Source organism: Puma concolor, chromosome B3 (assembly GCF_028749965.1).
Source record: "Puma concolor isolate L17-30 chromosome B3, mPumCon1.1.hap2, whole genome shotgun sequence".
Lineage (NCBI taxonomy): Eukaryota > Metazoa > Chordata > Mammalia > Carnivora > Felidae > Puma > Puma concolor.
The window spans coordinates 143,397,925-143,421,736 of record NC_141672.1 but is presented as its reverse complement, the minus strand read 5'-3'; the positions used below and the strand labels follow the sequence as shown (position 1 = coordinate 143,421,736).

The 23,812-nt window shown below is 42.7% G+C and overlaps 1 protein-coding gene and 1 long non-coding RNA gene across 3 annotated transcripts; one reads left to right on the top strand and one right to left on the bottom strand.

Annotated features, from left to right (window-relative positions):
* Positions 1-7,680: 7,680 nt before the first annotated feature.
* Positions 7,681-22,183, top strand: PEX11A (peroxisomal biogenesis factor 11 alpha). Of its 2 annotated transcripts, XM_025919900.2 has the most exons (3): positions 7,681-7,909; positions 17,845-17,960; positions 19,910-22,183. In XM_025919900.2, exons 1-3 carry the CDS (start codon positions 7,854-7,856, stop codon positions 20,479-20,481), a joined length of 744 nt encoding a protein of 247 aa, XP_025775685.1. In that variant the 5' UTR covers positions 7,681-7,853; the 3' UTR covers positions 20,482-22,183. The 2 variants fall into 2 exon arrangements, with proteins under 2 accessions (XP_025775685.1, XP_086567662.1); XM_086711536.1 differs by lacking the exon at positions 17,845-17,960 and having other exon boundaries at positions 7,787-7,909.
* On the bottom strand, positions 8,574-10,414 carry LOC147580453 (uncharacterized). Its single transcript, XR_015252918.1, has 2 exons — positions 10,345-10,414; positions 8,574-9,638 (listed from the first exon to the last, which is right to left on the bottom strand). It is a non-coding gene; the product is annotated as an uncharacterized LOC147580453 (long non-coding RNA).
* Positions 22,184-23,812: the final 1,629 nt, after the last annotated feature.

The window sequence follows — 23,812 nt, the reverse complement described above, 5'->3', positions numbered from 1 at the left end:
CAGGGCAAGTTACCAGAAGACAGCACGTCATCCCTTCTAGCACAAAAACAGGCCCATGGGGACTGTTTATTCTAGAGACGGGCACTTTCCTTATTTACCACAGGGCCCTTCATATTAGTATGGGTATCATGTTAGTATGCATATATGCTTTTCATATTAGTAAGGAGAGCAGCAGAAACGGGTATTGACAAGTCGCATCTTCCAGGCTAGCCCAAGATGACGTGTGTGCACTATGGTGCAGGGAGAGGAATTAGGTATTCTTGTTGCCCTTCTCCTTCTGCTAAGAGAGCGTCCGTCTCAGTCCCAACTAGAAGCCAGCCTACCCCCTACGTTCTCCTGCTTCTTCCATCTCCGCAAATGGCTGTGCCCAGGCCAGCTGGGTAGCGAGCCACGTCTGCTCTCCTTCGTTTCTTTCACCTCTGACCAGATGCCGTTAAGCACTTCTAATCCTTGCTGTCTCATTTGCTCCTTTCTCTCTAAGCCCACAGCTACCAACCAGGAGTTCTGTAGGCACAGTGCCCAGGGCCTGTGAGATTTTTCTAGGGTCTACAGAAATGTTTGAGACTTGAAAATTCACTAAAAGGAAACAAAACCCCCACAAAATCAAAACTGTTCATCATTCACAAAAATATTGCAACTTTCTGGCTCCAGCCTGCATGTGGGCATCATGTTTCTGTACTTTATAAGACTCAAACCTGTACAAATTATAAAAAAGGCTTTCAAATATTATAGTTAAATAAAGGCATTTAATGTGGCACATGGGGTCTGTTTTAAGATGAATAACATGTAGCAGAGTGGGGTCCTGCACTGTCAGCACTGGGGGCCGTGGAAGTCTTGTGAAAACCCGCGGCCGTCATCATTCCTCACCTGCTAGGGTACACCTGTGATGTTTCCGGCGCATGGGTAGAGGAGCCAGGTGTCTGAATATGAGAGAAAAGAACCACCTGAAAGAATTGGTAGGGACAGTAAACCGAGCTCCCACAGGGCCAGGGGTAATGCCTGTTTCCACCAGGGAGAATGGAAAGCCTCGTAATTCACAAGCTTTGGGTGGAGTGCTCAGAAGAGTCTTGCCAAGTAGCGGGGAAAATTAGCCCTCGGATAAATGCCGCTCTGGCATTGCCAATCCAGTGTTAGAAGTTACGAGATCAAACGACTGATAAATAACTGCGTACCAAAACAAAGCTTAAGAATACTTAGAGGAATACAGAAATATCCAGCATCTAATGAAGGAAATGTCTGGGATCCAATAAAAAAACTACCTGGCATTCAGAGGCAAGAAAACACACCCATAATGAAGAGAAAAGTCAATTAATTGAAGCTGACTCATAGTCAACACAGCTATTAGAAGTAGCAGGGAAAAAACAGTTTATATATATATATATATATATATATATATATATATATATATATATATATGTTAACAACAGAATATAAAAGACTTTCTGTATAGTCTTCAACTAACCAGAACACCCATTATACACACACACACACACACACACACACACACACACACACACACATATATATATTCCACATGTTCAAAAACGAAGAGGAAAAGTCAAGTAGAGATGTGGAAGGTACAAAGTAACCCAAACTGAACTTTTATTTATTTAGTTTTAAACTTTTTAATGTTTATTTATTTTTGAGAGAGACAGACAGACAGGGCATGAGTGGGGAAGGGACAGAGACACAGAATCTGAAGCAGGCCTTCAGGCTCTGAGCTGTCAGCACAGAGCCCGACACGGGGCTTGAACTCACAAGCTGCAAGATCGTGACCTGAGCTGAAGTCGGACCCTCAACTGACTGAGCCACCCAGGTGCCCCACCCCAACTGAACTTCTAGAGATGAAAACTACAGTGTCTGAGATGAAGAACACATTTGATTAATCACAAACTTTCAGAGCAAAATAAATTAGAAGATTAGTGAATTTGAAGATACAGCAATAGAAACAACCAGAAAAAATGAAGTGAGGTGTGGGAGTTACCTGAAGTTCCCTAATATGTATGATTGAAATCCCCAAAGGAGGGAAGAAACAAAAAAAATCTGTAGAAATAGACAAAATATTTTTAAATATGATAAAAACTATAAACTCACAGATCCAAGAAGAAAAACAAGTCCTAAGGAAATGAAACATGAAGAAATCTATACCAAGGCACATCGTGATCAAAACTAAAGATGCGATAAAGACAAATTTTGAAAAGCAGCCAGAGGGGGAAAAAAAAAGACGTGAATAAAGGAGCAAAATACAGGAGAGCAGCAGATTTCCTGAAGGAAAGCACCAGTGAGAGAGCAGTGAAGCAGTGTTCTAGAAGACTCTAGCCAACGACAGCAGTGTTCAGCTTCTTTTTTAAGTACGTATGAAACATTTACCAAGACACATCATATCCGGGTCTGTAAGCCAAGTCTTAATAAATTTAAAAGTACTCAAGTCATACAAATTATGTTTTCTGACCACTCAGAATTATTTTAGAAGTCAATAACAGATATTTAGAAAGATGCAAAACCTCAAAAATAACACACTTCTTAATAACTTATGGATCACTACACATACCTATTAGAATGGCTAAAATAAAAAAGAAAGTATTGACAATACTAATAAAGATGCAGAGTAAGTGGGCAGGAATACAAAATGATACCACCCTGGAAAAGGATTTGGCAGTTTCTTATGAAGTGAAACATATATTTTACTCTATGACCCAGCAAGTGCGCTCCTGGGTATCTACTCCAGGAGTATGAATACTCACACACAAGCCTGTACACAAATGTTTACAGTGGCTGTACTTACAATTGCCAAAAATAAAAAAACAATCCAAATAGCCTTCACTGGGTAAGTGAGTAAATCAACAGTGGTGTATCCACATAATGGAATACTCCTTGGTAATAAAAAGTAAAAAACTACTGACATACAAAAATATGGATGAATCTCAAAGACATTATGCTCAGTGAAAGAAACCAGTCTCAAAATTTATGTGCAGTGATTCTATTTATATGGCATTCTAGGAAAGACAAAATGAGTAATGGGGGACAGATCAGTAGTTGCCAGGAGTTATGGGTGGAGGAAGAATATTATTAAAAAAAAGGATAGCATGAGGGGGACTTGGGGAGGGCGATGAAGCTGTTTTACCCAGATTGGAAAGGAAGATATAAAGCTGTCTTTATTCCTATTCAATATGATTATCTACATAGGAAATCTGATGAAATCTACCAAAAAATCTAAAACTAATAAATGATGTTGGCAAGGTTGCAGGATATAAGTTCAATATACAAAAACCTACTGTATTTCTATATACTGGCAACAAAAATCAAAAATTGAAATTAAAAAACACTATAATAGTATCAAAAGTATTATATAGGGATAAACCTGGCAAAAGTTGTATAAACTGTACACTTAAAGCTGTAAAATATTGCTGAGAGAAATTAAAGGAGACCTAAGTAAATGGGTTGAGATACTTTGCGGGTTAGAAGACTCAGTTTTGTTAAGATGTCAATTCTTCCCAAATCTAAAATTCAACACAATCCCTATGAGAGTCCCAGCTGGCCTTTTTTTTTTTTTTTTTTAAGAAATTAAGAAGCTCATTTTATAATTCATATGGATATGCAAAGTACCTAGAATAGCCAAAATAACTTAGAAAAAAAAGGACAGAATTGGAGGACCAACACTACCTAGTTCAAGACTATTATAAACTACAGTAATCAAGACAGTGTGGTATTGACATCAAGCTACACAAATAGATCAGTGAAACCAAATAAAAAGTCCAGAATTAGACTCACATATGAACAGACAGCTTATTTTTGACAAAGGCGCAAAGCTAATTCAGTGGGAAAAGGATAGTTTTTTTTTTCCAATAAATAATGCTGCAGCAATTCAGTATCCACATGGAAAAGAAAATGAACTCTGATCTATACCTTGCAGCATATACAAAAATTCACTCAAAGTAGATCATAGACCAAAATGTAAAATTTTAAACTATGTAACTTCTGGAAGAAAATATGGAGGAAGCCTGTGCAATCTTCAGTTAGACAAAGATTTCTTAGATATGACATTGAAGCACAATCCATAAAAGAGGAAATGGGTAACTTAAACCTTTCAGAAATACGTGTATGTTTTACAAAAACCACCATTTAGAGAATAAAAGATAGTCCACAGTCTAGGAGAAAACGGTTGCAGGTCATATATATGATAAATTACTTGTGTCCAGAATATTTTGCACATTCTTAAAACTCAGTAATAAGAAATGACTCAATTCTTTCAAATGGGCCAAAGGTTTGCGCACTTAACCAAAGAAAATATAACCGATGGACATGGGCACACGAAGAGATGTTCCATGTCATTAGTGAAATGGAAATTACAAGCACAATACATGTGTATTAGGACGCCTAAAGGTAAAAAGATCACACCAAGTGTTGTCAAGGATGTGGAGGACCCGGGATTCCTCCAACTACTGTTGGGAAGGTAAAATGGTACAATCAGTTTGGAAAACAGTTTAGTAACTTCTTAAAAAGTTAAACATACTACCTACCACTATAGCCAGTCATCCCACTCCTCAGTATGATATAAGGGAACTGAAAACACATCCACACATAGGCTTCTACATGAATGCTCATCATGGCTTTATTAGTAGGAGCCCCAAACTGGAAACAACAAATGTTTATCAATAGGCAAACAGATAAACTCCCAGACAGTCACATCCCATATTTGGTGGGCATACAAAATAGCACAGCCACTTTGGAAAATAGTCTGGCAGTTTCTCACAAAGTTGAACATACACTCGTCCTATGATTCAGGAATTCCATTCCTACATATTACACAAGAAAAACTTAACATTTCATATGAAAATCTGTACTGTGCTATATTTATAGCGCCTTTATTTATAATTGCCCCAAGCTAGAAACAACACGCACTTCAGTGCGTGAAGAGTTAATGAACTATGGTAGGTCCATACAATGGAATACTAGTTAACAATAAAAAGTTATAAACTACTGATTATGCTAAGTGAAAAAAATCAGATAGAAAAACCTACATACTACATGATTCAATTTGATGTTATGAAAAAGCAGAATTATAGGTATGGAGAACAGACTATATAAATCTGTGTTTAGAAGCACCCTGTGCTCATCTTTATCATCTAACGTATCATTGTGTTGTGTTTACTATTTACTCGTGTCCCCCATTAACCTTTTACCTTAGGCTGAGAGCTTAGCACAGTGGTCGGGACATGGCTAACATTCAATAAATTTGCCTGCAGTATTGCCCTACCCTGGGACATAAATTTAGAGGATACTTCTGTCTCTCTCCCAAGCACTTCCCTCTGAAAAGGATGAGTAATTTGTGGGGCCAAGAGATTATACCCACCCAGAGCCTAGATGCACTCTTCGGGAGTCTAGACCATGTTCAGGTACCTATACCCCTGAAATTTACTGCCCAGATGATGCCAAGGCCTGCACAAACTTCTTTCCCAGCTTTCTCTTGAGGTTAGGCTCAGATGCTAATGTGTGCACCCCTAGACGTGAAAGATGGCCAAGGCATGGCTATTTGCAGGGGCAGGGGCAGGGGCAGAACTTGGATGTGGCTTGGAATATCCACACATTGCATGTAAGGCCCCTCTCAGTGACGTGAATGGCAGCCAGGAATGAGAAGAGGAGGGGTGTGGGAAAGGACCAGGGGGCCAGCTCTCCCCACAGTACCATATTCCAGCTGTGTTTCCAGGTATTCCAAGCAGCCCAAGAATTCCTTTTTTTTTTTAAATATAATTTATTGTCAAGTTAGCTCACATACAGTGTATACAGTGTGCTCTTGGCTTTGGGAGTAGACTCCCATGATTCATCGCTTACATACAACACCCAGTGCTCATCCCAACCAATGCCCTTTTCAATGCCCATCACCCATATTCCCACCTACCCTGCACCCCCATCAACTCTCAGTTTTTTCTCTGTATTTAAGAGTCTCTTATGGTTTGCCTCCCTCCCTCTCTGTTTGAAACTATTTTTCCCCTTCCTTTCCCCCGTGGTCTTCTGTTAAGTTTCCCGAATTCCATATGAGTGAAAACATACGATATCTGTCTTTCTCTGACTTATTTCACTTAGCAGAATTACCCTCCAGTTCCATCCACGTTGTTGCAAATGGCAAGATTTCATCCTTTCTCATTGCCAAGTAGTATTCCATTGTGTATATATACACCACATCTTCTTTATCCATTCATCAGTTGATGGACATTTGGGCTCTTTCCATAATTTGGCTATTGTTGAGAGTGCTGCTATAAACATTGGGGTACCTGTGCTCCTGTGAATCAGTACTCCTGTATCCTTTGGATAAATTCCTAATAGTGCTATTGCTGGAGCCCAAGACTTCTGAATGTGAAACTGGTAGAAGGTAGAAGACAAGGTAGAAGAACAGAACATATCTAATGTGACAATTGGGTTACCTTGACTTAAAACTTCTAAATATTTAAACGTATGGAATGTGTGGGGCGCCTGGCTGGCTCAGTCAGTGGAGCACAGGAGGCTTGATCTTGGGGTCATGGGTCTGAGCCCCACTTTGGGCGTAGAGATGAGTTAAAAAAAAATCTTTGGGGCACCTGGGTGGCCCAGTTGGTTAAGCATTAGGTTCTTGATTTCAGCTCAGGCCATGATCTCACTGTTTGTGAAATCAAACCCCATATCAGGCTCTGCACTGACAGCACAGAGTCCACTTGGGATTCTCTCTCTCTGCCCCTCCCCCACTCTCTAAATAATTTTTTTTTTCAACGTTTATTTATTTTTTGGGACAGAGAGAGACAGAGCATGAATGGGGGAGGGGCAGAGAGAGAGGGAGACACAGAATCGGAAACAGGCTCCAGGCTCTGAGCCATCAGCCCAGAGCCTGACGCGGGGCTCGAACTCACGGACCGCGAGATCGTGACCTGGCTGAAGTCGGACGCTTAACCGACTGCGCCACCCAGGCGCCCCTAAGTAAATAAATTTAAAAAAATAAAATCTTTAATATTAATTAATTAATTAATTAACATATGGTATGTGGGTCTCTATTTGTAGTCCTACCCCGGGGCCTGCAAATGTTAAGGGCAGGCCTGACAAAGGGAATAAAGATTACAAAAATAGCTCACCTTACTTTTTGATTACAGGGGGTACATTATAAAATTACTGCTATGGAAGGGGTGGGATTTCACATCTTCAGGCCCCAGAAAACTGCCATTCAGTGGTGCAGTTTCATCATAATTAACTTCTGCCTCCTCTGTGTTCATGTTAGCCCTTCTAGGACTTCCTCAAGTAGCAATCTTCTTACAGTACTCAATAAACCTAGCAGACAGTTCTCTCACTTTACCCAGGTCTCCGTGCTAGAAACACATGCCACAAACTGGCTTATCTCTGCTCTAACCATTTCCTTCCCCAGACCTGGAGCTGCTGTTCCTCAAGGGAAACCGAGGCAGAGAGGTGGGAAATGATGCGGCCCCAAAGACCCCAAGCAAAACCTGAAGGGAATCTGCATACAGGATGCCACATGGGTTTTTCCGGAGTTCCCAGGGTCTCCGGGAACGCCGGTGGCTGGGGAGACGGCCCCCCGTCCCGCAAAGCCCCCCTCTAGGAGACCCTAGATATCAAAGGGCGTCTGGGGACACGCGGGGAACCGCTGAACCCCAGCCCAAATGCCGAGCTTCCGCTCACCTGCGCCGGCAGCTTGGCGTCGCCTTAGTAACCGCCACTTCCGGCCGCCTCCGGAAGTCCGCGAAATCCCTGGTCGGGAGGCGCGCCCGCCCCCACGGGGGCGGGGAGACTCAATCTGTCCCGCGGGGGACCCGGCGACACCCTGGAGGACTCGAGACTGCGCCGCGGGTGGCACGTGGCCTCGGCTGGGCGTCATGGATGCCTTCACCCGCTTCACCAACCAGACCCAGGGCCGGGACCGACTCTTCAGGTGAGTCAGGAGCCCGCGGCCTTCACTCCTTCCCGGTGCCGCAACCCGAGCTGGTCCCGTGTCGTTCGGCCCGGGAGGAGGGACCGAGTTCGTTTCTGGAGCCGCTCTCCGGCCCCTCTCTGGCACTCTGCGGGACTCCGGCGGAGCCTCCTCCCAGCAGCCTCCGAGGCCCTCACCGTGGTGGACCAGTCCCCCAGCTCTCTCTTTTTTTTTTTAAGTAATCATTACACCCACCATGGGTTTCGAACTCACACCCCCCAGGATCAAGAGCCCCACGCTCCACCGCTACACCTGAGCCAGCCAGGTGTCCCCGCCAGGATTTTTTTTTTAATGTTTATTTTTGAGATAAAGAGAGCACAAGCAGAGGAGGGGCAGAGAGAGAGAAACACAGAATCTGAAGCAGGCTGCAAGGCTCTAGGCTGCCAGCGCAAAGCCCCAACTCAGGGCTCGAACCCACAAACTGAGATCATGACCTGTGCTCAAGTCCCAAGTTGGAGGTTAACCGACTGAGCCACCCAGCACTCCCCCATCTCCCCATCCCCCACCGCCACCCCCCACCAGGAATTTTATAAGATGAACTTTGGGTTGGCATTTGTGGCCAGGGAAGCCAACCCCTTGGCTGTGGTTTCAAATACCCCATGAAACGCTTATGGAGACACAGAAATTGTATTTATCTTTTATCATCGTCCTGCCTACCTCATTGAGATTGTAGGGAAGGAACAATTCTTCCTCTACCTTCAAGGTCTTTCAGCCAGCCAAAGAATTAAATTTACACAAAACAGGTTCACAGGAGGAAAAATCAAAAAACAAAAAAATCAAGGATGTGTGCACAGTGGCTGGTATTGAGACCTGAAGAAATGACCAAGGCAGGGATTTTTTTCTTCTTTTGAGACACAGAGACAATACATTTATGAGGAATCGACAGGATAAAGAAAGCAGGTGTTTGGAAACTTCAGTTAGGAGGGAATCCTAAACAGAATTTAGGCTGAGTTGGTAGGGTTAGAAAAAAAGTAACCAGGTTCGTTTCTGAAGCTTTCTCTGTTTTGAAGTCCCTATCTCTGGCGACAAGGATGTCCTTTTACTTCCTTAGTACAGGGAGGGTATTTTGCACATGGAAGATGTGTTTCCGGCTTTCTGGGTGACAGAGGAGTCTCTGAACCGCTGTTTCTTAAGTAATTTTTATTTAATTTGTATGCCAAAGTGGCACATTTTGGGGTGGCCTACCCTTGGCCTCTACGGTTCCCTTTTCTGAAACTTCCCTGGAAGTTTTCTTGCTTTAAAAGTTGAGCTGATAAATTGTCCCGTCTGCTTGAACCAGTGTCTTAGTTCTGAGGATAGGTCGTTTTAGTTAAACTCACTTCGGGAGGCGGTGATACAAGTGTGTTCTCACAGTTAGGCCTGTGGTTCGATTATCCAGGTAATAAATAAGGCCTTTCTCTGGAAATTAAAAGAAAAATAATGACCAGTGATTGGATCAAGTTGTAAAACCAGTTTCTGAGTCCTGAATATAGCCAGTCCAGAGGGTTTCTAGTTGTCACGCTGAAAGCATCTTTACATAAAGTGAGGGCAGGCAGTGGCAATCTAGTGGAGTTTCTTGGTTTGTAACTTGAGTGTCTCTGGTGATCATTTCGAGTGGCCCATAGAGCACCAGGCACGAAGATCGTTTACGTATGAGCTGTTGTGCTTTTTCTGAAGTGCTCATCAAGTTGTTCATACTCAGTTTGCAGGGCTTCGGGGAAAAGGGTGGTCTTAGTTATCAAATGATTTCAAGTCAAACAGATAGAAAATATCAAAAATACTAGTTTGAAGAGTTGTAGCCAGGCATTGGAAGAAACTAAAAGGAAATCAGGATCTAGTCCAGTTTATAATGAATTGTATTTGAATCTAATATCCACAGAGGTGTGTTACTGAAACGTTTTTTTTTTCCCATAATCACCTTCATTTTACTAGAGATAGCCAAATTAAGACTAATTTCTTTGCCAAATGAATCTAGTTTGGATAAACTTGGCCTGATGATTTACATAAGTACAGCAAAAATAGTGATTAATCATACAGGCTCTTTTAAATCCAGGGCCAGCTGGGTGGCTCAGTCAGTTGAGCATCCAACTTGGGCTCAGGTCATGATCCCACGGTTCATGAGTTTGAGCCATACCCTGGGCTGTGTTCTGACAGCTTGGAGCCTGGTGCCTGCTTCAGATTCTGTGTCTCCCTCCCCTCCCCCCCCCGCCCCCTCTTAAAAATAAACATTAAGAAGAAAAACACTTAAATCTGCTGTTGAACTTTAAGCAGCCTCTTGAGGCCAGAAGCCAAGCCAAATACTTGCCATCAGACTTCACCTGTAATACGTATAAGTTAAAGTTCATTGCTCTCTTCTTGAGGTCCCCCAAATACCCTGAGGTTCTTGCACCTGCCAGGAAGTGTCCTCCTTTACTCACTTGGTGAGAGGCTCCTGCTGGGAGCCCTGCAAGCAAGGTATTAGGCTCTTCTTCCAAAAGGCTTTACTGGCTCCATATGATCACCATTAGTGCCTTAAAACTCTCTAGCCATATCTGAATTTATGCCTGTCTCCCAAATGTGACATTCCAGTCAAAGCCTTGGTAATATAACCCGTGTTTCTAACCATGTCCTGTGCAAGGAGAACAAACTCTCATTGAACTCACCCAAATAAGTATGTTGTCAAAAAAACATAAGAATTCAATGAGAGTTTTTGAATTCTAGAGGGATCAGACAGGGAGAAAAAGATAAATTGTTGTGAATCATAGCTTAAGAGAAACACTTTTCTTAAATCTGGAAAAACGAAACATTAAAAGTCAGTATTTCAAACAAAAATGTCATTAAACTTATAATTATCCTCCTCTGTTTATGCTATTCTTGATCTGCTTAAATTCAGTTTTTCCTTTAGTTCCAGACATTCTTACCCAGTTCAGTTTTATGATCTTAAAATTATCAGAATCCTGCATTTGTCAAAATTCCTTTTTATGAATCTCTCAAGATGAAACGCATTTACAGGAAGCTTTTGGAGAAGCATCCAAGTGAAGTATTAACTGTCTGTAAATGATAAAAGAATTAAAAATGGCCATGGTTACAGATCTGCTTAGAGTTTGTCAGGGAGCAAGAATTCCTGTCCACTCAAAGGTCCTGTCCCTCAAATTGACATGAGGCAGATTAACAGGAAAAAAATCAAATTTGATAATGGGGGATCCACGTAGACATGGGAATTCCAAAGGCAGGCAAGATGAGGTATATATGTCATTCTGAACTAAGGAGAAGGGATAGGGCTCTGGGGCTTCAGAGGAAAGGAATGTACTTTTACAGTGTGGTAAGAACAGATGTTTGGTAATTTGACGTTTGCCCTACGGTACAGATGGGTCATTCAGATAAAATTTATCTTTGCTAATCACCCTTATTCTGGGAAAGAACCTCAGTTTAGATTCTACGTAGTTAAGGAAGGGGCAGAAGTTTCCCTTGAGCCCACAGGGTCTCAAGTGCCTTCAGCTCAAAATAATCCACATGCCAAAGGGGTACATTTTGGGGGGACCTGTCATGAACCCCTTTAAGTTCATTACAGTGCAACTGACAAGGAAATTTATTTCTGTGACATCTAACACTTCAAGATAGTTCTATACCAGTACATACCAGATTTCTAGGAGTTTCATATAATTTCTAGAACACATATCTTAATAACATATCTATACAAATGTACTTTAAGAGGATTTAGTATCACTTGACAATGCTTCTCATGTAATTTAACACAACAAACCTAATTAATGTAATAGCTCCTTTTTTATAAAAGAAGACCAAATATTTTGAAATGTTCCATGGACCCTCTGGAACATTTCAGTTAAGTTGTAGACTTGATTTTAGAATTTGATGTTGGGAAGTTTGTCAAAAAATATCAAAACATTTGATTAAATAAGATCACAGATCATGATGAAACAAAATCAATTTAGCTAAAGTGACAATAAAAATTTTTTTAATGTTTATTTATTTATTTTTGAGAGAGAGCACAAGCAGGGAAGGGCAGAGAGACAGGGAGAGAGAGAATCCCAAGCAGGCTCCCTGCAGTCCACACAGGCCTCACTGTCCTCGAAGTGCCCGACACAGGGCTCGATCTCACGAACCATGAGATCATGGCCTGAGCCAAAATCAAGAGTCAGACGCTTAACTGACTGAGCCACCCAGGCAATAAAAAATTTTAAAGACAAATACAAAAGGTTACATAGTTGTAAGCAAAACTTAGCTTTTTTAGTATTAAGAAGACTCCGTTTTTTTGAATAATCAAATATCTGATAAAGACAAAGCATTGAATCTTTGTTTTTCTAGGCAGATTACATTAAAGGTAAAAAACTCTTTACAATTTCTTATAAAAAGCAAACCAATAACCTAAGAAAACTTCTTCCTTTCATTTTATTTCATTTCATGTCAATTCCAGTATAATTAATATAGTGTTGTGTTAGTTTCAGGTGTACAATATAGTGATTCAATGGTTCCATATATTGCTGAGTGCTCATCAAGATAAGTGTGCACTTAATCCCCTTCATCTATTTTACCCATCCCTCCACCCACCTCCCCTCTGGTTACCATCTGTTTGTTTTCCGTAGTTAAGAGTCTGTGTTTTGGTTTGTCTTTTCTGTCTCTCTCTCTCTCTCTCTCTTTCTCTCTCTTTTGTTTCGTAAATTCCACATATGAGTGAAATCATATGGTATTTGGCTCTGGCTTATTTCACTTAACATCATACTGTCTAGATTCCCCCCAGGTTGTTGCAAATGGCAAGATTTCATTTTTTTTTTATGGCTGAGTGATATTCCATTGTGTGTGTGTGTGTGTGTGTGTGTGTGTGTGTGTGTCCTTTAACCTATTGATGGGCACTGGGTTGCTTCCATAATTTAGCTATTGTAAATAATGCAGTAAACATAAAAGTACATATATCTTTTCAAATTAGTGTGTTTGTATTCTTTAGGTAAATACTCGGTAGTGGAATTACTGCATCATATAGTAATTCTATTTTTAATTTTTTGAGGAACCTCCATACTATTTTCCACAGTGCGTGCCTGTACCACTTTGCATTGCATTCCCACCAACAGTGCAGAAGAGTTCCTTTTTCTCCACATCCTCAACACTTGTTTCTGAAAACTTCTACCTTTTGAAAGAGAAAAATTCTAATTTTGCACCAGTATACTTTTGATATTAAAACTCATTTTTTTTTAATATGTATTTATTTGGAGGGAGAGTGCAAGTGGGAGAGGGGTAGAGAGACAGGGGACAGAGGATCTGAAGCAGGCTCTGGGCTGACAGACTGACAGCAGTGAACCCGATTTGGGGCTCAAACTCACAAACAACGAGATCATGACCTGATCAGAGGACGCTCAACCAACTGAACCACCCAGGTGCCCCTTAAAACTCATTGTTAGATAAGTTTATTTTAATCTTAGCCAGTACTGACCACATATAAAATTCGTTTTCAAAGGTTCCTTTTCCCTAAACTTTCTACAACCTTTTTTTTTTTTTTTTTTTAATATTCAGATTTTTGTTGTAAGTTTTCCCTCTTTAAATGATTAGCCTCACTTTAGGATAAAAATTTTTTTGCCCCCCAAAAATGTATTTCCGTTCTTCATACTTTTTCTTTCCAAAAACATACATTTTACTTTCCTTGAAAGTTGTTTTTTTTATTATTTAAAACATTTTTTTAAATTTTTATTTATTTTTAATTTTTTTAATGTTTTTATTTATTTTTGAGACAGAGAGAGACAGAGCATGAGCAGGGGAGGAGCAGAGAGAGAGGGAGACACAGAATCCGAAGCAGGCTCCAGGCTCTGAGCTGGCAGCACAGAGCCCGACGCGGGGCTCGACGCAGGGCTTGAACTCACAGACTGTGAGATCATGACCTGAACCGAAGTTGGACGCTTAACTGACTGAGCCACCCAGGTGCCCCTAACACATTTTTTTAATGTTTATTTATTTTTGAGAAAGAGAGAGAGAGAGAGAGTGCAGGCAGGGGAGGGGCAGAGAAAGAGGGAGACACAGAATCTGAAGCAGGCTCCAGGCTCCGAGGTGCCAGGACAGAGTCCGACACGGGGCTCAAACTCACAAACTGCGAGATCATGACCAGAACCAAAGTCGTACGATTAACCAACTGAGCCACCCAGGCGCCCCTGTATTTTATTTATTTTTTAAAGTTTATTTATTTTGAGAGAGAGCGTGTGCTAAGGGGGGAGGGGTAGAAGAGAGAGAATCCCAGGCAGGCTCTGCATTGACAGTGCTGTAGCTGACACAGCACTTGACCAGCACTTGATTGTGAGATCTCATGAGCTGTGAGATCATGACCTAAGCTGAAATCAAGAGTTAAGATGTTTGACTGAGCTGCCCAGCACCCCTAAAGTTTGTATGTTAAAGAATGGGTCTTAGGTCCTAAAGCGGATGGGGATAGAAAATTTGTATCATAGAGGCATAGAGAAGGTATCCAAGTTTTTTCTAAAGTGGGCTTTTTTAAAGATTTTTTTAAAATTTAAGTTTATCTTAGAGAGTGAGCAAGCAGGGGAGGGGTAGAGAGAGAGAGACAGAGAGAATCCCAACCAGGCTCTGTACTATCAGCACAGACCCTGACGTGGGGCTCGAACTTATGTACCACGAGATCATGGCTGGTCATGGGCCGAAATCAGGACTCAGATGCTTAACCAACTGAGCCACCCAGGTGCCCCTCCTATGGTGGGCTCTTTGGGACATACTGGTCTCTTACTAGAGTTGCTAGGACTGGGCATAATATTCTTTTTAGCAGATTTTATTTTATTTAAATGTTTAAGTTTTATTTTATTTAAGCTTTTAAATTTAAATTTTTAGTTAAATTTAATTTTATTTAGAATTTATTTTATTTTTATTTTTTATGGAAGCAGTTTATATTTTATTATTATTTTATTAATGTTTATTTTTGAGAGAGAGAACACACAAGAAGGGGAGGGACAGACAGAGAGAGGAAGACACAGAATCTGAAGTAGGCTCCAGGTTCTGAGCTGTCGGCGAAGAGCCAGATGTGAGGTTTGAACTCACCAGATGCAGGGCTCGAACTCATGAACCATTAGTTCATGACCTGAGCCGAAGTCAGACACTCAACCTATGAACCACCCAGGTGCCCCCAAAGCAGCTTATATTTTAAAAAGTTGCCCCTGCTTTTTTCTTTGGTCTCAGGCTATCTTAGGCCGTGTTTACATTTTGAAGGCATGATAAGAGTCTTAACTCTGAGGGACAGAGAAGGAATACAGGTTGATTTTTTTTTTTCCTTAAGAGATTTTTAGCTAAAATAGGAAATAATTCATGCCTTTGTAAAGTCTATGTAAAGCATTTATATAAAAGCCTTCTTTTTGAGTGAGGAGGTCTTTAATTTCTTAGTACAGGGAGGGAGGGTATTTTTCACATGGGAGATGTGTTTCCTACTTTCTGGGGGACAAAGGAGGGGCTGAGTGTCTTTGTACCGTTGTTTCTTAAGTGAATTGTTTAAAATAATCATTATAGCAAAGTGGCACATTTTGGGGCAGCCTGCCCTTGGCCCCTGCAAGACACTGAGTGTGAAATAGTTTTGTGAACTGTGGAACAGAGCACAGTCTGGAGAGCACCTCTAAGATACATGCCATGCTACTGAAAATCCTAAGCAGAGATAGTGCTTTAATCCTAATTAAGTCATGTTGTTTCTTTTAGAAATTTGGTTGATTCTTGGGGCGCCTGGGTGGCGCAGTCGGTTAAGCGTCCGACTTCAGCCAGGTCACGATCTCGCGGTCCGTGAGTTCGAGCCCCGCGTCAGGCTCTGGGCTGATGGCTCAGAGCCTGGAGCCTGTTTCCGATTCTGTGTCTCCCTCTCTCTCTGCCCCTCCCCCATTCATGCTCTGTCTCTCTCTGTCCCAAAAAAATAAATAAACGTTGAAAAAAAAAATTTTTTTAAAAAAAAGAAATTTGGTTGATTCTTAATAAAAAAAAAAAAAATAGTTACGGTTGAGGTTTCGACAGCATTCCCTTCTCTTCTGGGTGTACAGGTACTAATACAGACAGTCCAATAAGACTAGCCCCAATACTGGGACTTTTGGAAGCTGACTTTATGCCAGGTGCTGTTCTCAGTGCGTCACAGCTGTACATTCATTTAACCCTCATTACTACTTTAAGAGGTAGATACTCTGAATTATTCCCCTTTCACAGACAGGGAGACCGAAGCAGAAGGTTAATAGGTCCTAAGTGGCAGAGCTGAGATTTAAATCCACAACATTGATTCCAATGCCCACCATTTTAACGGCCAGCCCATACTACTGTTGTAATTAATTTGATAGGCTTTTTTAATGATCGCATTGTATGCAAGCTTCATTAAAATAGAAGCCTTCAATGTCAGTGCACTCGGAATGTGCCCTGCAAGGTTTATCGGTGAGGTTGGTTAATAAAATAATTGCTCGGATGTACTTTTCTGTAAGATCTGAGATCTCTAGTATTCATTTCCCAATGCCCTTGGTGATCCATGGCTCCTGTAAACAAACTGGCATTCACAAAATACTACCTTGGTTTTGGATGCATTCCTGTTTTTCGACCAGGTCTGAGAAAGGGGGACCCATTGACGTGACTGGCTTGAGCCCTCTAGCCAGGAAGCTACTTAAATAGCCAGGAAGCTACTTAAAAAAAAATTTTTTAATGTCTATTTATTTTTGAGACAGAGCGCGAGTGGGGAAGGGACAGAGGGAGAGGGAGACACAGAGTCTGAAGCAGGCTCCAGGCTCTGAGCTGTCAGCACAGAGCCCGATGCAGGGCTCGAACCCATGACCTGTGAGATCATGACCTGAGCTGAAGTCAGACACTTAACTGACTGAGCCACCCAGGCACCCTGGAAGCTACTTTAAAAAGGAGAGAGGGAAAGATATTCTTTTTACTTCATCCTCAATAACAAGTTTACCGTTTTGGAAAATGTGCCACATTTTTATTGAGAATAATATTTGTAGCCTAAAGGGATTCAAATGCAGTTACAGAACGGTAGGAAACAGGCACCTACTTTGTTAATAGGCTGCCAAATGCATTTAGATGTTTGATTATGTGATATAAAATTTCTCGTGTATTAGTAAGGCATTATTATTTGTAGTCATAACAATCACTTTATTGAATATTTAGTATTAAATAGTCTATATATAAAACACTAGTTTTGAAAGACAAACATAAAAATATATCTAGGCTTACTCACGTATTGGTGTGTATTTGATCCTTTTCTAAAAAATTAAGCAATGTGGGGCATCTGGGTGGCTCACACTGTTGAGCATCTGACTTCAGCACAGGTACTGATCTCATGGTTAGTGAGTTTGAACCCCGTGTCGGGCTCTGTGCTGACAGCTCAGAGCCTGGAGCCTGCTTCTGATTCTGTATCTACCTCTCTCTCTGTCCCTCCCCAGTTGCACTCTGTCTCTCTGTCTCTCTCTCAAAAATAAGTGAACATTAAAAGAATTTTTTTTTTTTAATTAAGCAGTGTGCAAACAACTTTTCATTTGGTTCTGGTTTGAGTGGGTGTCCTATTAGATAAGTATTTGGTTAACTACATGATAAAAAGTTCATTTTAGGAAATTGAAAAGTCACTATACAGGAGAAAATAAAGAATATGAATCTTTGCAGACTTCACCTGGGGGAGATTTTTGGGCAGTTCACCACTTTGGCTCTATCCATTTCTCTGTGCCAGCAAAAGGCGTTTTGGGGGGCTGCTCACCGTAACTGCAGAGTTCCCTTTCATCACCTTTGCATCACATGCTCTACCCTTTGGCCCTGTGGGGTCACTGTTGCAGAATTATGCTCTTGTAAGAACTGCTTACGTGAGAAATTGTCTTGGAAACTTTGCTTTTAGCAACACACATTTCTCCTTTCTTTGTTTCATGAATCAAATTTTATTTGGTTTATAAATCATTCTCATTTTTTTTTTTCCATTTCAGAGCCACTCAGTACACATGCATGTTGCTTAGATATTTGTTAGAGCCTAAAGCTGGCAAAGAGAACGTGGTAATGAAGCTCAAGAAACTGGAGTCCAGTGTGAGCACTGGCCGTAAATGTAAGTACCCTGTCTCTTGAGGGACAGTGGCTCCTGGTTTCGAATCGTCAGACCTTGTCATTTACAAAATACTCTGTAGATCATTCATTACTAATCAATCACGTTTTTTGATGAGGTTGACCAGTAAGGCTGCCCTCATGAAATGACAGGCCAAGAAGTTTGAAGTTTTGCTGCAGACCATTCACAGACACCCTGCAGACATGCAGTGTATTAGCTCAACTGTAGTTCTTAGAATTACACAATGTTTTGGCAATCCCTGACATGAGCTTCTGGCTCTTGGAAGGCCTTTGTATTCTCTAGAACAGAATACCTTGCCTTTTCCTTGCCTTTTCCCTTCTTCTCTGGAGGAATTACTAGAGGAAACGGTTAAGGTGGTTCTCAGACTGTGGAGTGGTTTCATGTTCAAGGCAAAAGTGAAGTCCGTGTTTTGTACTCATCTGACTTGCTTTAATAATAAAGCGTACTGGGAAACCCATCCTTCTAATAACAATCGCATGGCTGAATCTTAGTGGTTTGATGAGAATCAGATATTGCTACAGTAGGTAGACAGAGTTGTTAGAATGGAATGTAGAAACCAGATGTTGATCAGTTATTTTGGAGCACCTGCTTTAGGTATAGTTCTGAGCTTTCTGAAAGAACTAAGATTACACGGTATAAATAATGGTGTAAGATTTAGTGCCAAATATATTGGCTAGGATAGAGGAAAAGAAAGGTTTGGGAGGAGGTGGAACTTGAGGTATGGCTAGAGAGAGTGGGAAGGAGAGCCTTCTTGAAGGGTGATTTCCTCCGTGAAGGCTCAAAACTGTTCATGAGCAAACTGTTGTATTGGAAGGTCAATGAGAAACGAGTTTGACAGAGAAAAGACTTCAGTTATCCAGCAGAGGGATGTTGGAAGGTAGGGTGAGCTTTTCTGGATGGCTTTGAAGGGTAGGATTAGAAGTTCTCAGATTCTTTAGTGTGTCAGAGCTCACTAGTCTCCGAAGTGCAGGAAAGACTTACCCAAGGTCATTCAGCTAGCTAGTGCAAGAGCCAGAACTGGAACCCAGGATTATTCATTACATACTCTGTTTTGTGTTATTGACACAGTAATCCCAGGCATTCTTCTGAGGTAAGTCTCTTGAGGGTAGCTACTTTTGAACATTTGCTCAGTCTAAGATAGAGTCCTTTAATGAAGGTACAGGTACTTCTTTTGGATTGTCCATAACGTTTAGGATTATAACTCATTCTGAGTAGGTGCTCGGTAAATACTTGTCGATTGATACATCCCAGATTAATTGAATTACATGCTCAGATAAGGATATGCCTCACAGTGGTTGATTTAATTCGACTAGGAACAGTTTCCCTAGCCACTACATCCTACCATCCTACTTTGTCTTCTTGACAGTAGGGAGCTGAAGGGGGTTTGAACCACAGAGATGGCAAGATGATAACGGCGTTTTATAAAAAAGCAAATCTTTTGTCTGGAAAGTAAGTAAAATCTGAGGCATCAGACTCTCCAAACGAATACTGGCATCTGGGTCAGAGAAATGCCCACAGTGAATTAAAGCTTCGTATGTGAAAATAATAATAATAGTAGCAGCAATGGTACATCTAGACTTCATGTGATCGTAGTACTTTTCTTCTAAAGACGTATAGCTGGTAATATTCAAACGTCACAATCCACACTCGTGATTGACCTTGCCTAAAGTATATCGTAAGCCACTGTTAAGGTATCCACTGGAATGGAGATGATAAATTTAAAGAGTCACTGTCTTCTGTGCCTTCCAGCATCATTTTCCGTGTCCTTCGTGTACTGTAAAGTCCTTCCTTATTCCTGAACAAAGACTGAGCCTCACATGGCAGCCACCTGTCAAGACACCAGTGCTGGCCCCTCACCCTGAGGCAGGGATTCTGCCTTCATAGTACATACCAATTAAATATTTGTTAACTGTTGCGGGTTCCTCTTGCAGGGTTCAGGCTGGGCAACGTGGTCCATGCCATACAGGCGACTCAGCAGAGCATTCACACCACTGCCCTGGTGCCCCGCCTCTGCCTAACGTTAGCCAACTTGAACCGTGTGGTTTATTTCATCTGCGATACCATCCTCTGGGTGAGGAGTGTAGGGCTCGCCTCTCACATTAACAAAGAGAAATGGCGAATGTGGGCTGCCCGCCATTACTGCTGTTCTCTCCTGCTGAGCCTGGCCAGGGATCTGTATGAAATCTCCCTGCAGATGGAACAGGCGACACGAGACAGGGCAGAGAGGGAGAAATCACCACCTCAGGACCCTACGGGGTACAGCGTGGCCGACGAGGAGACAGAGTGGCTCCAGTCCTTTCTCCTTCTCTTGTTCCGGTCTCTGAGGAAGCATCCTCCCTTGCTCCTGGACACGGTGAAGAACTTCTGCGATATCTTGAACCCCTTGGACCAGTTGGGGATCTATAAGTCCAATCCTGGCATCATTGGACTCGGAGGCCTTGTGTCGTCTCTAGCAGGCATCATCATTGTGGCGTATCCTCACATGAAGCTGAAGACGCAGTGAAGTGGTTTCGGGCTCGAGATTGGCACCTGCTTTAAAAGACACCGTCTCAGGATGGACATCTGCGTGAGGTGCAGACCATGTCAGACTGTGCTTAAAGACGTGTTCTTGTGAGCGTTTAGTGACCAGTGATGTGAGCAAGGGCGGGGCCGAGAGTGGAGAAGGGGACTGCATGAAGATTTACACGTGTTTTTTAGAGTGCTGGAGTGACTTCTGAATTTCCGAGTATTTCCCTTTTCATCTAACATTTATTGAGCCTCTCTCGTGCTCATAGTGGGAGCTTACTGTCTACCGAATATATAAAAATTAGAAAAGGCCCAAACCACTGAACACTAATACACCGTGACTTTGGGGCTGAGAACCTCACTTCCGTAGATCTGCTGCTCAGCTGTCTCTCAGACCTAGTAGGAGCCTCTTGTTCCTCTGATCGGTTACCAGCCCCGCCCCCCGCCTCTGCATAGATCCCCATGCCAGGGTGCACGGGGCTGGGCTTACGGCCTTGCATCACTGCACTCCTGTCCTTCCTCTGTCCACAAGGAGACTCAGAAACGCATCAGCCACCTTCGTGGTATAAACTGTGACTTCAGGTAGTGCGTGAGTAAGCAAAAATCAGAAGCACATAGAAAGGACTGAGGTAAAAAATAATGTGCACGAGAGGTGCCTGGGTGTCTCAGTTGAGCATCTGACTCTTGATTTCAGCTCAGGTCATGATCCCAGGGTTGTGGGATCGAGCCTTGCACCAGGCTCCATGCTGAGGATGAAGCCTGCTTAAGATTTTCTCCCTCTCCCTCTGTCCTTTTCCCCCACTCACACTCTCTCTCTAAAATTAAAAAAAAAAAAAAATTCTTTTTTTTAATATGGAAGGTCACGGTGGGAGCCTGGAGGTAGTAGCCTGTGACAGATGAGGAAACTGAGGTTAAAAAAGTAAGGCCAGCACTTCAGTTTTCAGACTCCCAGTCCAGGGTTCTTTCCATTATATTTCATTGCCTTCCTGGGGGAGGGGAAGTGTGAGACTCTCCAGAATCCTGTGCGAAAAGCCTTCTTTCGAACTTTGTTAGTCATTGGTTCACATAAAAATTAAAACTATAGCTAGATTTATCAGCTGGATTGTTGTATTTAAAGCCGTATAATCATTTGGGCGCTTCTGCGTTAATTGTCATCAAAATGTATGCAGTTAAGAACTTTTGGGGAATACTCTGAATGTGGGAATGCCATAATTTTCTGTGATAAATCAGACCTCCTATGTGCGGGGAGGTGGGGGGGTGGGAAAGAGCAATAAGGGACCAGTGACAAGGCCGTTTATTCGTGTCCTACTTCCCGTCTTGGGTGTTGAGCTGTGATTGCAGATCCTCCGATTTGAGGGCAGTGAGATAGCAAAATAGGATGCCATCAGGCAGGAGGCCGGTGTCGGTCCTGCCAGTAAAGCCGTTTCACTTACCTGAACGGAAATGAGAAAAGAAACGTGCACTAGATCTCCCAGGAATGTGAATGAGATTCTTAAAAACTGGACTCCGGTCCTTGGCTGTCTCATTTTTAAAGTGATTGATCAAGATAACGGGATTTGAGAAGACCCTCGGGGAATTTTAAGAGAAATGAAAGCTGCTAGGTCAGGGCAAGCAAAAAGTTTAAGTAAACAATTCTACTTTGTCCAGATCCTTTGCTGCCATAGATTAATTATGTCTAATAAATTGCTAGACAAAACAGACTCCTGACTCTGTGAATGTGTTCTGGGAATGAGGAAGAGCGAAAAGAAAACCAATCCAGAGACGATCAGAGTGGACACGGTAGAGAGGGCTCCGGTACAAGGAGCTCCCGCCTGGAAGGTCCAGGCCGAGGAGGAGGGTGAAGAACGACTTAGGTTGGAACGTCTGGGTTGAAAGACCACTAGGATGATCTCCTCCGGGAGAGGGTCTTCTGGACCAGCTCTGCCAGGTGGTGGTCTGGCTTCTGCCTGGAGAAGTGGGCCTCGAATCTGCGGTCGCCTGTCACAGTGGCGTCCTGCTTGCTGCTTTTGTCCTCTGCACTTTAGCATGAGCGATGGGGAGTTTGGGAAATACCGTCTCTTCTAGAATGTGTGAAAACCTGGATGGTACCCCAGAACCTCCCTCTCTGCGTGTTTCTTGCTTCTAACTAACCGTCCCCACCTCCAAGCCTCCACATTCACGAGGGATTCTGAAGACCAAAGACATTCCTAATAGACGCACAGAACAACTGAACATTGTTCCCTGAGAATTAGCTCCACAACGAATGTCTGAATACCATGCTTAGTTTGGGGATCCACTTGTGCACAAGAGGGCCAAGGCCCCTATGTTCATGTCGGGGGGTGAGGGGGCAGGTGGGGGTGGAGGAGGAAAGGAAATAAACCTGCGTCTTCACGCTGTGGCTGGGAGATGGACTGCTCCTGGGGGACCGTCCTAGGCCCTTTCACCACTTGTCCCCTCTCACCCACATTCCGCACTCCCGGCCGAGGCGGCCAAAGGACAGGCTTTGTCAGCAGAGCTTGCAGGCACAGAGCCCTGCACTCTCTGGCCCAGAGCCACCGCTCCAAAGCCCTGCAACTGCCCTTTGGCCCAGTTTGCTCTCCAGACACAGCCTCATGGATGAATTGCCCTGAACCTTGAGGCGAAGTTTTTAAATGCTTCCATTTTTAAATGCTTCCTTTCCTCCATCACTGTCTTCTATTTTAAAAGCCCCAGTCGGGGGGCACCTGGGTGGCTCGGTCGGTTAAGTGACTCTTGATCTCAGCTCAGGTCATGATCTCATGGTCAAGAGATCGAGCCCTGCCTCAGGCTCTGCACTGATAACTGCTGATAGCTCAAAGCCTGCTTGGGAGTCTCTCCCGTCCTCTCTCTCTGCCCCTCCCCCCCTCTCAAATAAATAAACATTAAAAAATAAAAAATAAGGGTTCCTGGGTGGCCCTTTTGGTTAAGCGTTTGACTTCAGCTCAGGTCATGATCTCACGGTTCGTGAGTTCGAGCCCCACTTTGGGCTGTCTGCTTTCAGCATGGAACTCGCTTTGGATCCTCTGCCTCCCTCTCTGCCCCTTCCCTGTGTTCTCTCGCTCTCTGTCTCAAAAATAAGTTTTAAAACATGATGTAAAAAAAATTAAATATAGAAGTCCCAGTCAAGTCAATAAGTGCTGAACATACCACATATTTATTACTCCTTTTGGAGGCTCCCTGCGTGACTCTTTCCTCCCTTTCCTGACCTCTCATTCCCTGCTTTATTATATCACAGATACAGAATTGATGGCCAATGGAGAAAGCGCCATTTCTCCTCACCTCCTGCCCTTCTCTGGTTGCCCACAGCATACAGCTTAGCCGAGAGTCCTCAA

What these genes read in the sequence shown, in the direction of transcription:
- PEX11A (XM_025919900.2), top strand. Translation starts at nt 7,854, where the DNA reads ATGGATGCCTTCACCCGCTTCACCAACCAGACCCAGGGCCGGGACCGA. An exon ending in GGCCGGGACCGACTCTTCAG is followed by an intron (nt 7,910 to 17,844) that starts GTGAGTCAGGAG and finishes TTTCCATTTCAG; the next exon opens with AGCCACTCAGTACACATGCA. An exon ending in TGTGAGCACTGGCCGTAAAT is followed by an intron (nt 17,961 to 19,909) that starts GTAAGTACCCTG and finishes TTCCTCTTGCAG; the next exon opens with GGTTCAGGCTGGGCAACGTG.